Source organism: Cnephaeus nilssonii (assembly GCF_951640355.1).
Source record: "Cnephaeus nilssonii genome assembly, chromosome: 15".
Lineage (NCBI taxonomy): Eukaryota > Metazoa > Chordata > Mammalia > Chiroptera > Vespertilionidae > Cnephaeus > Cnephaeus nilssonii.
The window spans coordinates 26,545,173-26,562,739 of NC_137086.1; the positions used below are offsets into that span (position 1 = coordinate 26,545,173).

General features: G+C 40.5%; 1 protein-coding gene across 1 annotated transcript in view; it reads right to left on the reverse strand.

Moving 5' to 3' along the window:
• FSHR (follicle stimulating hormone receptor) overlaps nt 1-16,662 on the reverse strand; it is a gene marked incomplete at both ends in the record, with an annotated part of 140,590 nt that extends 123,928 nt beyond the window's left edge. The window contains one exon of the mRNA XM_079791494.1: nt 16,511-16,662. Within this exon, the coding sequence (XP_079647620.1) occupies nt 16,511-16,662 (152 nt within the window). The remainder of the gene's footprint in view (nt 1-16,510) is intronic.
• Between the last annotated feature and the right edge of the window lie 905 nt (nt 16,663-17,567).

Genomic DNA, 17,567 nt, shown 5'->3' on the forward strand with positions numbered 1-17,567 from the left:
ATCCAGAAACAATACTATTTTCTTTAGGAGAGAAAATGATTTCTTTGATTTACTGCTATTTGGCTCTCCAGGTCTTCTTTCTAACTACTATGCATCTCCCTCATTACCATGTATTTAAATCTTTTTTTTTCTATCCAGCACATGTCAGACCTTTTCAAGAAAGTGCCCTACGTTCATTCGTTCATTCTCAAGTGTAGGTACCTTTCCCTTTAGAGAACTTTGTTCTGCACATCCTATCCTTATCATGTTAGCACATGATGACTTAAAAAGCCTTATTCTCCTTTTCTGTATCTGTATATTTGTGTCCATTCTCTTCCGCTACATAAACCATTTTACGCCATAAGTGTCTGTAGACGCAAGCGGTGGACCTTTTTAAATTAAATTCAAAATATCTTGGCAGTTAGCTGGTTAAAATAGTCTGTGTGTCCGGGCTGCGTCTTCGGCCCTTACATCTCAGCAATGGCTGTACACAGAGTAAGCATTTGATAAAGGTATGTTGCCTATAGTAGCTTGTGGCTGATGTGCTGCTCTGTTTAGGATCTCAATGATTTTTCTGTGAAGATGCTGAACTCAGTCAGGACTTTGACATTACTTTTGGCTTATTTCCATTTGGTACAAGTACATGCTCTCTGTTGCTGAAATCACTGTCATCGAATGGTCAGGACTGTAAACACACAGGGAGAAGGTCATTCTGTCTCTATCCTGCTCAGGAGAAAATAAATCTGTCCTTTGATCTAACAAACCAAAGCAGCCCTGGAAAGCACCCTTTCCATGGTAATTCTATTCCCCTCTGTTTTACTCACAATATCACAACATTTAAGAAACTGTTATGCCTGCCAAGAAGAGCATTTAATGCCTTATTTTGTAGGTGATAAAGCCATTACCAGTCACAAGACCAATATTTAGGACATGCATACTGAATTATTTAAAACTAATAATGCACATGAAGAATGTTAAAGTAAAAATGGGATAAAAACCTCATTGTAATAACATTTATTTCCTCTTTGCTTGCCCAACTGTCCTCCCATGTTCAAGGGCACACCCAGAACTTCAGACATGATAACTCTAAGTACCAGACTGCTTTGCTGCTTTCAGCCTCCCCGACTGCCCCCTCTCCCCCCACTCCCCCCCCCCCCTGTTTTTTTTTGCCTGGTCAAAACCATGGCCTTGGGACTGACTTTCAGCATGACTTTGTGAGGAGCTACGCTGACCTGTTCTGTAGTGAGACTGGTGAAAATTATAAATACAAAGCCAAATAAACAAACAATATTCAAAGCCTCTGAAAATGGTCCTAAGCACAAAAAGCAAAAGAGGAAAGAGCTATTAAAAAAAAAAAAGCTATGAAAATCCATAAAAAAGGCAAGAGTCTTTAGTAATTTAAACCAAGACCATGGCCCACCTCTATCATACCACCCTACTCCAGACAGCTACAGCTAAGAACAGGGCCTCCTTTCCCTCCAGGTTCCAGCGGGAGGGCTTTCTCCCAGGAGGAGCAGGACTTGACATTTCTCATTCTGCCCCCAGCTGCCTGTTGCTTTGGCTAGTCCCTGGACAAGTGCTTTCTTACTGAGCCATATTTGTGCGCATAGAGGCTTTATGGGGTGCAGCCTGCCGAGAGTACTGGGTCCCAGTAGTTCTTGCCTGGGTGTATGAGTGGTAGTTTAATGACGGAAGAATCAAGCCCAGAGGATTTCAGGCTGTTACCCTAACCTCCACCAAGTGCTTAGCTCCTAGAATAAGGGATTTAGAGAGTAGCTTGTTAATGAATCCACTCCTGCCTCCAGAGCCCTGGTTTAGATCTTGCCCAAGGAGAGAAGCAGACTATACACATTTATTCACTACCCAAAGGAACTCACTCTATTTGCAACAGGGCATGGAGATGTTTAAGCATAAGAGCACTCTTAAGAGCAGTACCAAAGAACATGTATGCATGTATGCATAACCCATGGACACAGACAATAGGATGGTGAAGGCCTGGGTCAGGGGGCGGTGGTGGGCTATAAGAGGTCGATGGGGGGAAAAAGGGGACATATGTAATACTTTCAAGATTAAAAAAATAAAAGAAAAAAATAAAGACTAAAACATGACTGTGGGGGAGAAAAGAGCAATAGAGGTGTGGATCTAATGAACATCTAATGTAGGCCAGCTGGTTTACAGGAGAGAACTGGGAAAATAAAACAGCTGGAAGCCCCCCTCCCCTCACCCCCCAGGGTCAGAACAAACATCAAGTACTGATCTCAGAAATGACCTCCTCAAAGGAGCTACGATTTGATTGGATTTGTTTGTAGAAGGATTTATGCCCCTGGGGGATTGTTGGAAATAATAGCATAGTCTAAGTAGTGAAGTTTAACATGTGGGTGTGGTCAGGAAAAGAATGAAAAAGCCTTACTAGTACTGTTCTCCCAGAGTGACTGTGGATATTTCCCAAGCTGTGCCTCTGGGAGAGGGGACAGCAACATCAGAGGCTTTCACTAGTATTATTCAGTTAGCCACTAAAACAAGTAACACTAACAAGTCATGAGGGGGAACCAGTACCCAGAATGCTGTAATATATTATTTAACTGTTTCTAGCAAAAGATCGAGACATGCAAGGAAATAGGAAAATATGCCCATACACTAAAAAATAAAGCAGACTGCAGAAACTGCCTGTGAGAGTTGACCAAATGCCAGATTTAACAGAAAACTATTTCAAAGTAGTCATTATAAATATGTTCAGAGAAGTAAAGGAAAGCGTGATTAAAAAAATAAAGTATGCTGATAATATTGCATCAAATAGAGAATATTGATAAAGAAATAAAAATTATATTTAAGAACCAAGTGGAAACTCTGGAGTTGAAGAATACAATAATTAAAATTAAAAGAAAATCACAAGAATATCTCCATAGTAGATTTGAACTTGCAGAAGAAAAAATTAGTAAAACTAAAACTGGATTAATAGAGATTATGCAAGTCAAAGGATAGAAGAGAAATGGAGAGAGCCTCAGAAAGTAAGGGGATAAAACAGAGATGGAGAAACTTTTTCTGCCAAGGGCTATTAGGATATATATAACATTATTTGTGGGCCACCCAAAATTATCAACTTAAAAATTAGCCTGCTATATTTGGTCAAACATTTAATTAACTCACCCTTAATGCCCTGGCAGGACCAGACCAAATGATTTTCAGGCCTTATCTGGCCCATGTGTGCAATGCTCCCCGCCCTGGAATAAAAGTTAGAGGTGGTGGTGCTTGAGGGCGGGGAGCCATTGTCTGTGTTTTGTTGGAGTTGAGAGATATGTTTTATTACTAAGCTTGCCATAGAAACTTGGAAATTGAGGATTTAAAAATTTTGGCTTTGGAAATAGATGATAGACAATACTTTCAATTATTCACATGACTTGAGACAAATCATTTTACTGGAACTCATTTCTTATTCCTAAAACAAGTAAGGTTAGGGAGGAAATGTATGCTCACCCAAGTTCATCCAGCAAACAATTCTTTGATTTAGAGAACAAAGCCGGTTCACACAGGTGAAGACTTGGCCCACATAGAATTTTAAAATTTATGTCTACAACATATTTGGGGTTGTATATAATACCTTTCTCAATCCTTTAGTTCCTGTGGATATATATGGAGACCCATTTGTGAAAGCATATTTTTGGTTAACTATATCTCACTAAATCACAGTTTCCTAGTGTGTTCTGTGGAACACTTATGGGTTCTATAAAATTGGAATGCCTTGGAGAGCCTTGAATATGTTATGACATTGTGAATCTCTAGAACAGCTGTATAACATGCAGCATTTTCCAAACCTATTTGATCATGGAAGATCTTTTAAACATTTACTTTTCCCAGAGGGTCTCATGAAACTACGGTTGTGAGGAATACACTTTTAAAAATGTTAAAGGACTAGACTTCAAGAGCTTAAGATATTTATCCTCCAAGAGGGCTTTATACATGTTGCAACTTAAAAGTCTTAGAAATTAGGGAAATCTTTAAAGCTTCATGGTTTCATTTATTAATGGTGGTTTTGTGATAAATAACAGGGGCCATATTTGGGGGCAACTGGTCCAATCATATCACATAGGAAGTTGTGAACTAGTTAGAGTAGCCGTGGTCCAGACTTTAAATCATATCCAAAATGAGAAAACAAAGGTACAACTCCTCAAATCTAGAAAGAAATCTTAGCAAAGAGGCTGTGAGTTCATATTAGATCAGCTTAAAAAGAAAAACACACAAAACTCTGTTGAGCTTTTGAAACGTCATCAGGGGTCATCTAATTGTATGACAACCATTTAGGGAGGATCTACAGAGATCCCACGCCTCCGTCAAGTGCTCCATGTTCTCATGGTAGTCACTGCTGCTAAGCCTCTGCACCTGCAGAAGATCCGCTACTCAGCATCCTGAGAGCGAAGTATGACTGGGGAACCATCGTCATCGGAAATGTGAAGGACAACAGAGAGTTGGAACCAGCCCTTCCAACTGCCTCCTCCATAGGTGCACATATCGCTCAAATTCCTTTTTAGGATTATTAGGCAGCTCCTGGTTATTTTGCAATTTATCACTGGAAGTGGCCATTGACATTTACTTTTCAGCCCTCCTATTTATTCATGACCCCACTCACACATTTTCTGTCTTTCGGTCTGTCTCTGTCCTCCTTATTGAGTAGTTATTGAGTACCCAATCCTGCTGGGTGTGAGAGAGGGAGGCAGTGCTACCCCTCAGAGAGCCTACTGTATTTGAGAGACAAGATCATGTATGTTTTGTACTGTGGGTGACTGTAGCATTGTGAATATTTAAGCTCAGATAAAGAGCTTAGATCTTTGCTTTAGGAGTTCAGAGGACAGGGAGATCCTCTTTCCTTTTTTTCACAGTTAATAAAAAAGAACTAGGCTTTTAAAATGGTTTTCCTTAATTTTTAATTACAGTTGGCATTTAATATTATATTCATTTCAGGTGTACAGCATAGTGGTTAGACATTTATATAACTTAGAAAGCGATGCCCCTGATAACACTAGGCATTTTTAATCAGGTATATCAGGGAATTCAATTTCAATTCTGACACTGTGTGGGCTAGTTGTTTGGATTTGGTTTTTCTTATTTCTTAAAATTGGAAGAATAATAGCTACAGTGCAAGACAATTGGGCAAAATACTGTAAGAAGCATAAAGCATGGTGATATAGTAGGACTTAATAGGTATTTGTTACAGTCAATCTTCTAGTTCCTATTTGCTTGAAAGGCCCTTCCTTTCATTCATTCAATTCATGTATGTATTGAGCAATTTACTTTGTGTAAGGAACTATTTTACACGCTAGAATCCATGCTGACATAAAACTTCAGTTCTAGCTTTTAGCAGGGGAAATAAATAGGAAAACAACATGAAAATACTCAAATTGCTGTAAGTTTAAGGAAGAAAAGGGTCATATGTTGGAGCAGTGGAAATGCTGCTATCATGGAGGGGACAGTGCGGGGTGTGCAGAAGGCAGCCAATCAGTGATTCTCTCAGCATTATGTTTCGATCTCTCTCTCCCTCTCCCTTCCTCTCTGAAATCAATAAAACTACATTAAAAAAAAAAAGAGGCAGCCATTAAGTCCCATTCAGAGCAGTCAGGCACATGCTCCTCTTCACCTGAGCAAAACACCAAAGGTTTCTTATTTAAAGAAAGCGGAAAAGAGAGTTCCAGACTAGAGGATGCCAGGGACCACTTATGACTGCCGGATGCTGAGACCTCCCCCGCCCCCCCCCACTTTTTCCCCCACTCACCAGAATGCTGGCAGTTAGGGCTTCACCCTCTATATAGGAGTTTGGAAGAATCTTTTCCAGGGAATTTGACCAGCCCAAGAGGGAACATCTATGCACTGACAGAGCAATTCCCCAATTCAATGGCCCTGCCATTTCTTTCTGTTGCTGTTTTTGTTTTTCTTTCTCCTGAATCTTACCCGAGCTACTTTGTAATTATCCTATCTCACTAGTATAACTGTTTGTTCTCTTTCCTCTTTTCTCTAGTATTTGTTTGGGGGAATCAGATGCCATTCCAAGACTGTATGTGCTTATTGAAGGAACTCAGATTTTCACAATCAGGAGCCTGATAAGCAATTTTGCTCTTGTATGCAGGATTCCAGATGACCTCTTTGTTGCTCCCCATAATTCTTAGTACTTGCTTCCCTTGCCTTTTAAATTTTTTATTTTTAATTTAAAGGGTGTTTTGGTTGCATTTTCTGCTGCCCCCCCCCCCATCCTCCCTGAGCCCAGAATATATACTTTTCGAAATGTTACACTGCTTGTCCACAAAACAAATACCAATGAAATGAAGGTTTCTTCCTTTTGTGCCCTGACCAGAAATTGGTCTTGGTGGGAATATGGCAAGGGTTAGGGTCTGCCTGTTGATACTTGCTCAGGGTGTGATCTGATGGTGGAGATCGATCATTCTTTTGCACTCAATTCATTTTTAAATTCTAAACATAGCCATACAAAAAATACAATAGTTTGAAATTTGTAAGAGAGGAAAATTACTGATGAGTTCGAGAGCATGCAATAATTCCTTATTAGTATCCCCTTTATGTCAAAGTAGACATTTTTAAGGCGTGTCCTCTTCAGAAGAGAGGCGCATGGTGTGATTACCAGATGCCAGGGATGACCTCAGCTGCTCTGGGGGAAAACTGGCATACACAACCCATTGACATGTAAACACCCTTTGCTCTCTCTCTCTCTCTGCAATATCCACATCATAGTATTCATGAGCACAAGGACTTTAGGAAAAATTATGAGACTGGCAAAGCAACAGCACAGCCTAAGTTTCCTTCTTTGGTGCTTCCACCAGTCCCTGTATTATTATAATTTGAAAACTTCTAGTCAAACTTAAATAATTGGACATCTGGCAGGTCAGCCCTATCTTAAATTTGCTGATGTTCATTCGTCATTCTGTTTTATTTCAGCTTTGTGTTCTCATTAAAAAATAGAGCAGGGATTTTCTGACCTTTAAAAGTGTGGGGTATTCTCTAAGTGCCCCTATGCAGCTCCTGAAATCAACCTTTGGCATAAGGTCAGATCTTGGTAGGACAGGCAGACACCTATTTTCTCATCAGCTTTCTTCTGGCATCAAGCAGGCATGTGTCTTCTTTCACTAGGCATGCATATCTTTCAACGCTCAGACTATGATTTCAGAATGCACAAAGCAACTTGCAATTACTTGTCAAATGAGTGGTACTGATAATGACTCTTCTGGGTTCTGAGGCGGGATTTTGATTGTTGTGGGTAACAGTGAGGAAACACATTATCGTCATTACCTGTTTGATGTTCTTTTTTTTAGCAACTTTGTGAGAGCAGGCACTGTGCCTCTCCTATTGATTCTTCTCTCCCAAATGCCCAGTATAGTGCCTTGTACAAATATAATCAATAAATATTTGCTGTTGAAAGAAACATCATAAAAATGAGTGGCTTTACTCTGGTCTCAAAAAACAACCATGTTGGGGTAAGAGAATGCATTTCAGGTTGGAGAAAATACTAGTATTGGGGTAGGGGAATATAAGATATATCAGGGAGCTGGGGAATAGAAAATCGTGCATAGAGCAAAGGGTTTAAATAATGGGAGATGTGAGAGGACAGGAGAGTTCATTTGAGGCCAAAATATAGAGAACCTTAATGCCAAATCTTGAACTTTTGTCCCGAATCTGGGCATTGGAGCCCACAGAGCAATTAGACAAGAGCTTAGAGCAGGAGTTGGGGGGAGGGGGAGCCAGCTAAGAAGGAGGGGGAGGGAAGGACGGACAGAGACCAATTCGGAACTGTTACCATGAGATGATGAGAGCATAAGTGGAGGCAATCCTGTCTTCTAGGGACTTAATCCTGTCTTCTGATGGATGACTTAGTAGACTTTCTTAGAAGGAACGGGATATTTTAAATTGGAGCCACTCCTAAAAATCTAGTGCTCAAGGCTGTGGTCCTTCCATATAAGGGGCCTTTCTTTTTTATTCCCTTCTTATTCCAGGAGGATTCTGAATGAAACATGCCATGGGCTCCCATCAGCCTTTGTTTATTTAGTTTCAAAGTCAAATTCGAAAACCCCTTGCTTAACAGAACTGTCTATTAAGATGAAGGGAACCCTTCTCACCAGCCCCCTTTCCCAAAGCCCACATCTGAATTCACAGTAGTTTAGGAATTACATACCCCCCTGGACTCTGAGGCTTAGAAAAAGCATATTGATTCTGAGAAGTTTGGTGCCTAAAGATGTTTGTGAAATCAAAGCATTGTAGAATTGAAGGAAACCTGAGCATCATTGTACTTCAACTTTTCACCTATCTACTGATGGATTTTCTGTTTCATGTCCTCAATTGATCTTTTTGTTTCATTGAAATTTAGCTGAACTTTTTGGGTCCATGTTTCTTAGAGGTTTTCATCATGCTTGGCATTAAGGAGTTACAAACAATTTGTTCATGCTGTACATTTTCCACTATTTCTGACATAGACATCTGTGATGGCTGTGTTGGCTCTTGCTGAAACAGGTCTGGGAGAAGCGATGAAAAAAAGTGGACTCAAGTCACTTCTAAGACTAAAAATATAATTGAGTTCAAGTTTATGGCAAGAGTCTGGTTGCTTTATTCAAATATTTTTTGTACACCCCTTGAGGATTTTTGGAGCAGTTGGCATATTCCATATGAAAGAACAAGGTAATGGCATGTTCAGGTCAGAGACACAAAACATCCTCCAAGATACTCCAGGGAGAGGTCAGATTCAGAACAAACATCCAAATCTCATTATAATCAGATCCTAAGCAATTAAAATAATTATGTACTCTTCTTCCTAACTGACCTTGTAGGATGTATAAGCTAGAATCTAGTCTAAATAAAGCTAAATTGGAGAGTCTAAGTCTAGCAGCTTAAAAAAAAAAAAGAGTTCAGTCCAATCATCCACAGTGACTAGATAACACAGTTAGTAACTTTGGAGAAGGATAATCAATTATGCTAAGTGAAATAAACCAGTCAGAGAAAGACAAGTACCATATGATACCATTCATATGTGGAAACTAATGAACAAAATAAACTAACAAATTAGAAACAGATTCATAGATGCAGAGAACAGACTGACAGCTGTCAGAGGGGAGGGAGTTTGGAGGGCTGGTTGAAAAAAAGTGAAGGGATTAAGCAAAAAACAAAACAGAACGCATAGACACATATAATAACAGTATGGTGATTACCAGAGGGAAAGGGACATGAGGGGAGGTAGAAGAGGGTACAGGGGGATAGATGGTGATGAAAGGAGACTTAACTTGGGGTGGTGAACACACAATACAGTATACAGATGATATATGATAGAATTGTACCCATGAAACCTATATAATTTTATTAACTAATGTCACCGCAATATATTTTTAAAAAACTAAATAAATTTCCCACTTGTATCCAAGATGTCCTGCTTTTGAAGCTTAGGCTTCTTTGGTAGAGGACTTGGGTGAGGAAGGACAGCACTCACCTTTAGGTAAACCAGGGGATTTTATCATCACCAAGCAAGTGCACTTCTGAGCTATCAAATCCCTACTCTTCAATTTCTGATAATGACTCTGTAAATTATAGCTCTTAGCCAATTTTCAGGGTAAAAGTTCATCTTCTCTTTTAAAGCATTCTGTCCCTGAAATATAATTTCTACCTTTCCCTTTCAAGGTACTGCATCCTTTAGCTATTACTTGAGTCAGTTTTCTGATTCCTCTGCAGTGAATATAAGCCTCCCGTACCCCCAGCCAAATTAACTTCAAAATGTTGGACATACACATATAATTTCTCACAAAAGTAGATGCAGGGTTTTTGTTTTGAGAGGAAGGCTTATTTCAGCATTAGCATGAAAACGGTGCTGTTTGTTTCTTTCGGAGACATATCTAAACAAGGCAGTGGGAGTCTCCAGACATGGGCACCCAGGGCAACCTGCACAATGAGGTGTTTGTTTTTGCTATACAAACAGAATTAAATATTCAAAGCACATCTGGGGAGCACAGGAAACCTAACATTCTGGGTTTGGAATCTGACCTTAATTGAAAAAATTATATTTCTTTGAACATTTCTGCCTGGTTTAAGGTGACTTTGTTTTGGCAATTTCATCTGTCCTTTTAATATTCTTTGTAGGTATGGAGGGGCAGGTACTATTACTTAAGTCAAGAGAACTGAGTGATATGCCTAGAATATAGAATATTCAACTTTTTAAATTAGGAACCTTGTTTCAAGTCTATGTATCTCTCTTTCTAAATAAATTAATGGATCATCAAATAACATATAGTCACTTTCTTAAAACAAACACACAAAAAAGAAAGGAAACTATCAAATCCTATAGTAGTGCACCACAGGGAGAACAATAATCATCTTCTATATATCTAAAAGCCTAAGTGACGATTCGACTGTTCGACTGGTAGCTTTGATGCACACTGACCACCAGGGGACAGACACTCAATGCACAGGCATCGAAACATGGAACAGATTGATGAATATCAGAGGGAAGGGAGGAGGCGGGAGGATGGGAAGAGATTAACCAAAGATCTTATATGTATACTAGAGGCCTGGTGCATGGATTCATGCACCGGTGGGGTCCCTTGGCCTGGCCTGTGGGGATCAGGCTGAAACCAGCAGTTCAACATCCCCCGAGGGGTCCTGGATTGCAAGAGGGTGCAGATCAAGCTGAGGGACACCACTGGTGCACGAATTCATGAACCAGGCCTCTAGTCTCTTATAAGATACTTTTCGTCAGTACTGAGGAGCAGAGCAAATAAACAGACATAATTTCCTCTTATTTATTGTATCATTTGTTCTACACATAATTGAGGGCCAAGAATAATACACTGCATTGAACCAGGCACCATAAGGAGTACAAAGGAAATGTTCACTGCTGTTGAGAAAACAAGACACACATGAAAAGTTATGTGCAAAGCAAGATTGTGCAATGAACAGCACAGATTAAATAAAGATGGAAGTGGTCAGGGAAGACTTCATGAAAGAGGCAACCTTTGCGTAAGACTATGATACTAGTAAGTAGGTTGGATTTCAAGAGGCAAAGAAGAAATTGAGGATAGTGTAAGTAGCAGGCATACATAAAGACATAGGGAGGAGAAATGCATAAGTGGGCTTGAGAGCAAGTATGTATCAGTCTTGCAGAATAGTTGGCTCCTATGAGAATGGTGAGAGGTAAAGTAAAAAAGGTGAGCCCTATTGAAGGATTTTGAACTTGGGAATCATAACATGGCAGCAGTGGTATTTTATGGAGAGAGATGGATGACGGTGTGCAGGTGGGTTTGGAGAAGAGAGAGTTTGGTAGGAAGACGATAAAACAGGAAGTTATCATACAATCAAGGCTTTAGATGTCCAGGATCCCAGAAAAGATGGTGGCAATGAATCATTCTTAGTAGTATGAAGGGAGTTTGTAAAAGTGATTCAATATGGGCAATCAGGAAAGTGAAACCTGCATGATGAGATTTAAGCCATCACTAGTCAACAAATGAGATTGTCAAGGTGGTTTTAGCAGGTTTGTAATCCATTGTTTTATCATCTCTTTCATCAACTCAGAACGAGTAACACCTAGTTCCATCATGGTTATCATCTGCATTTCAGAGCTCGCTCTTTCAGGAGAGCAGAGCACATCCTTACCCAGCTACTGCTCCGGCACAAAACAATGAAAACCCAGCCAAGAGTCCATCACTAGCTGTTACTGAGCACTGACTTAGGAGGTGTGGGCTACAATTCTGACTTTGCATGGAGTTTGTTCCAGTGGCTGGGGTTGAATAGATCCCAAGTGGATCAGCCTTTCCCAAAGTATGTTCTGCAGAATATTCATTCTTAGATAAAGATGCTCTTAGAGAAAAGGATTCCACAATTAAACAAGCATCAAAAATTCTTTTTCCCTCTTGGAGATCACAGAACTTATTGGCATAACAAAGGCTTCCCTAGTAGGCACACAACACTAATACATCCTGTAGAACTAAGGACCCACTAAGGAAAGATGAAACTAGGTACACTTTTAAAAATATATGTTGTATTTTTTAAAATTGATTTCAGAGGAAGGGAGAGGGAGAGAGAGAGATAGAAACTTGAATGATGAGAATCATTGATCAGCTGCCTCCTGTACACCCCCTACTGGGGATCAAGCCCACAACCCAGGCATGTTCCCTGACCAGGACTCGAACCGTGACATCCTGGTTCATAGGTGTATGCTCAACCACTGAGCCACACCAGCCAGGCTAAACTAGGAACACTTTAACGCTCCTCACTAAACAATACTCTGTGGTAACAGGATATTAAAAATGATCTAAACCAAGATAGCAAGATAAGGAATAGGGAAGAGGAAGAAAATAGAAATGGCAAAATATAAGGTAATTAGAAGTGCTGGTCAGTTGAGATTGTAGTGAGATAGGAATTTGCTGTGAAGAGAGTTGTCAATACAGACAGTTTACAATATAATCCAGTACAGGTCTCCCTATGCCAAGAATGACCATCAATGGACCCTTTTCTCCTCTTAGTATTGTGGTCATTGAACCCTGATAAATAAAAGGTTAGCTGTATCCACAGTGTCACCTAGAGTTAAAATTTCAGATTTTGAATAGGAAGAATAAAGCAAGATCAAAGGGTCCTTTCTAGGTTCATTGACTGCCTCCAGGTGAAGTTTCTCGAATAAGTCAGACATCAAAATTCCTTTGACTATGGTCAGAATGAAACCCGCTCCCTGAGTTCTTGAAAGCTATTGAAAAGCCTGAAGGAAAACCTTTTCTTAGAAAGAATATGCACGCAAAATAAATGTTCTAGCCACTAGAAGAAGAAGGTTATTTTTAAGTAAGTGGGAGACTATAAACTATCTCGGAGTTATGAAGATCTTTACATAAATTTTCCAAAGCATTTCCGTATCTATTGACTCATTCTATCATGAATGCTCTCTGTGGTGTTTTTTGCCTAGTATTTTATAGATGACAACAGCAACCACTACCACCACCACCACCACCACCACCACCACCACCACCACCTGAGAGGCATTGTGCTAGGCGTTTTATTTACCTGGTTTCCCTTAATCCCCATAGCAACTCTGGAAGACACAATTTCCATTGTACAGCCAAGAGCCCACTTGATAGAGCAAAACATGGCATAGCCTGGGTGTGAACTCTGTCTCTGGGATTCTAGATGCTACACTCTATCATCTCTGACTGGGGCTGTGAGGGCCGAGCCCCTTATATGAATTTCGTGCATTGGGCCTCTAGTGTATGTATGTGTGTGTGTGTGTGTGTGTGTGTGTGTGTGTGTGTGTGTATATATTGATTTCAGAGAGAGGAAGGGAAAGGAAGAGAGAAAAAAATGAATGATGAGAGAGAATCATTGATCAGCTGTATCCTACACACCCCTCACTGGGGATTAAGCTTGAAACCTGTGCATGTGTCAACCAGGAATCAAACCATGACCTCTTGGTTCATGGGTTGGCACTCAATCACTGAGCCACACCAGCCCAGCAGGACACTTTTTTTTTTTTTTAAAGAGGAAGGAGTGAAACGAGTCAGAGGTCTTTCACTGTACACAGCACACAGAGGAGATATAAACAGACTTAAGTTTGGATCCCAGCTCTGACATCTGGGAGCTGCAAGGGTGACAGTGTTCCAGTTACTGAATGAACTTTTCTGTTCTTTAGTTTGCCTCATTTGAATAATGGAGCAATAATACCAAACTTGCAGTTCTATCATGAAGTTTTAATGAAATAGTATGTGTAATGCATGAAACAAACAATAGGGGCCCCTCAGTAAATGAATCCATCTGCCTGTTGATGGTACTTTTGTGTGCTTTTGCTATTGATATCAGCATGTGTAGATTGTAGGGTATTAGAAATCTTTAGCAATAACTGGCAGGTACATAACATGAGACCACTGCAAGGTGGATGGAAGCTGATAGGATGAAAATGTACGTGGTAAAATTAGGAGGGGTTTCCCCCAGTGAACCTGACTGACAATGAAGCTTTGACATGTTGATGGATTAAGCAATTGCATAGTGGAATCCCATCAACCTCCACCTGATGTGATCATCATTAAAGTCAATACCCAAACTTGGAAGACTGCAAGGTGAATTAGAAATAGTTGAGCAAGCCACTTCATCTTCCTTCTACCAATGTTCCAGATAACCCTGGTCCAGTCCTTTTAAGGAAGCAAAAATAATTGCTCTTTCATTCTAACTCAATGTCTGAGTTCTAGTTCACTTGGCATTTGATCTGCTCTTTATCAGATTAACAAACTGACCTGAAAAATATCCCCAAATAATTTTCTTTCTTTTTTTTTTTGTCTAACTGCCAAAGTAACATTTATCTTCTTTTCCTCAATACATCTTGCTGAGAAGATTGCAAATCTGAACTCTAGAATGGTTCAACTCATGCCTTCCTAATGAGTGTGCAGAGGAAAGAATCTTCTCAAGATTCAATATCTGGGAGAACTACTTGAGTCCTCAAAGCTTTCAAACAACCACACTCATCCCTCAGGTGGGGAAAATGACAATAACAGGCAAGCACTCTGTTCCCCTTCATAGTTTTAGCATCTTTGGGCACTGTTACGTACCCCTAAGTAAGGGGTTGACCATGGGTTAGCCTTTGTCAAGAGTGTGAAATTTGTTTCTGCTGTTCTGTTGGACACATCCTCTTTTACAATCTCTTTCCTTAGTTGCAAGCTCTTGGGCAGAGACATGTAGTTACTCATTTATACCTTAGTATGACTTTTAAAAAAATCCTTTCTCTGCTCCTCTCACACTAACTCATGCACACACGCTCCCTGAGGTTTGGGGTTTGGGGATGAATTTTATTCTTTCCTTTTCCTTCCATCCTGCATTCTTTCTGTTTTTAATGCAGAATTTTTTTTAAAAAATATTCTCTTTGTTTTGTTTTATTTTTTTCCTTTTGTTTTCTCTTTTTTATCCCTATTTTTAATTATTCTCTTCTTGTAAAAAGATATCAGAAAGCAGATAGTCTAGTGAAAAAGGGAGTTTTTGATAGAGGAGCAGCACCCCTAATTAAACCTCATTAGGGGTGCTCTGCTTTATTAACTGGTTGTTACTATTTGACCCACAGGAAAAAATAGGAAGAAGTGGAGAAGAGACAGGAGACGTGGAAATGCATGTGTATTTGGGGGTGTGTGTGTGGTATAATTTTTAGTGCTCACAACAATCCAACCAAGCAGGTTGGATTAAAACTACTTTAGAAGTGACAAACCGAGGCTCAAAGGGGGTTAAGTAATTGTTCAAAGCCATAGAAGCAAGAGACTTCTTACAGGAGCTCAGGTACATGGGCCATCTCCTGTGTTTATAATTACCTAATAAACCAGACTGACTTTGCCATAATCAGGAACAACTGTCTCATCTGAAGCAGTGTAGCCAAAACACAGAGCAGACCAGTTATTTTCCCTGCGCTGCTGCTTTCTCTGGGTAGGAACTGAGGACTTGGGTTGTCAAGGGAAAAAGTAGCCGCAGGACCAACCAAGTCTGCAACCATTTGTCCCTGAGTGAAATTCTGAAATACAACACCGATGTGTTTGAGTGAACTGAAGAGATGGCCACCTTTTGCAATAAAGCAAGAGTCATCCATAGCTTTAGGGGGGACCAGGTTTGAAACAGGCTTCCAGAATAGTGGCTTCTGTTTAAAATCCTTGCACTAAAAACACCAAGGATAGCTATAATCTCTGAGCCACAAGTTGCCAGTTCTTAGGGGAAGCAATAATCTTTCTCTAATGTAGACAGACATGAGATTTCAGGGGGAGAAAACAGCAGTAGAATGTGAATCAAAGGCCTGTTTTCTAGTTTTGGCTCTACCTCAAGTCATTGTGAAAGTTTGAGCAATTCTCTCGACTCTTCAGACCCCAGATATCTCATTTGCAAAATAAAGAGATAGAGTTACATTATACTGAAGTTCTTGTCCAACATTGTCTGTCTACTTTCTTTTGAAATAGTTCAGTAAAAATCTAAAGTTGAGAATCATATATTTTCACCTGTATGAAAGATTATCCTGTCTTTCTCTTTCCCTCTCCAGCTCATTTTTCTCTTCTCTCTCCCTTTCTTCACACCCCTTCCCCTGTCTCCTCCATCCCTTTCTCTCCCCAGGAAACCGAATCTCAGTTGGGGAATTATTTGCTCCTGCCTCCAAAGCAACAATGGCCCTTTGATTCTTAAATTCGGTGTCATCAGGAGACTCACATTGTACATACCACTTAAATCAAAGCTGTCTTTCTGCCTCTAATTCCTAGGTCTTCTAAGTTTCTACTTTTTCTTAGTTTTACTTTTCCACCAAAGAGAGTGTGGAACCCAAGAGCAAATACATTGAAAAGACATTCAGGTTTCCGCATGGCTCTTCCCAGACAAACACCGTGACCAACACTCACCAAAATCCTTGGGAGAGACACAGGGCACGAGTGTTGAGATGGGGGAGTTTGTTTTATTCAAGCATTCAGAAATATTTCAGCTCAACAGTTATCAGCCCAAAGTGAAAATAATACCAGCACCCAGTACACAGATGCCTGTGGTGGCAGTTCCCGCAGTCTCTGATACTCACAGTTCAACGGCATTCCTGGGGAGGTCGGAGGGAATCTCTGTCACCTCGCTGTCTTGGCAGAGGAAAACCCTGTTAGAGCAGTGACAGATCCGATGATGACATCCTGAGCCCAAGCTCAGGAAGGCCAGCAAGTAGACCCGGAGCAAGGCCATGCTTATTTATCCATCCACCTGCTTTCCTTCTGCATTTGCAGAGAAAAATCTCCACAGATTTCAGAGGCTCCACTGGGCGCCCTTATGAGATCTGCCTCCAGGGTCACATGACCCAAGGGATGCTTTTTTTTTTTTTTTTTTTTTTGTCATTCCAGGAGAATAGCAAACGTCCTGTGTGCCCCAGTGTTTTGGGGGCAAAATAAGCTACTCCCTCATTCTTTTTAATTGGGTTTCTTACACCCTGATCCAAGGAAGATAGCAAGTAGAACTTCGTTGCATGTCTGGCATAGGCTTCATTATTTCACTGTAGAAGTATCCCGGCTGGTCACCATTCTTTTCTCAACAGAGTGACATGATGACTTTCTTCACAGAGAGACACAACCTACAATGTGGCACTAAGAGTGTCACTCAGTGAACTGCGGGGACTTGTTCCAGTCTTGGCGTCAATGTCTTCCTCCAGCCCACTTCATATAACACCAGACCAGAACTTCTGTGGTAGTCACTGGTCCTCTTTCCTGTTGTAATTAATGACCCTAGATGGCGCTGCTCAGAAGTCAAGCTGCTAGTGTGCCCCAGGACAGTCCGATCTCAGTGGGTGGGAGGCACTTCTGAGAGGGTTATCCCCAGAGGTAATTGACTAAAGGATCTAAGGAATGGGCTGTTTTTAGTGGAGATTTGGTAAATGCTGGCAGTCCACGCCTATTGCATATTCTTTCTGACTTCTTTACACACTTTACACACTGCTTTCTGGAAGTTGACAGAAATGAGTTTACTTAATCTGTGCTTTTAACTTAGTTTTAAATGTTCCCTGTGGATGACAGTCCCGGCTCTCTTGTTGGCATTCACAATCTCCTTGATGGTGAGGGATCTGAGGAATGTTTGGCAACACTCAGTAAAGTGGCCTG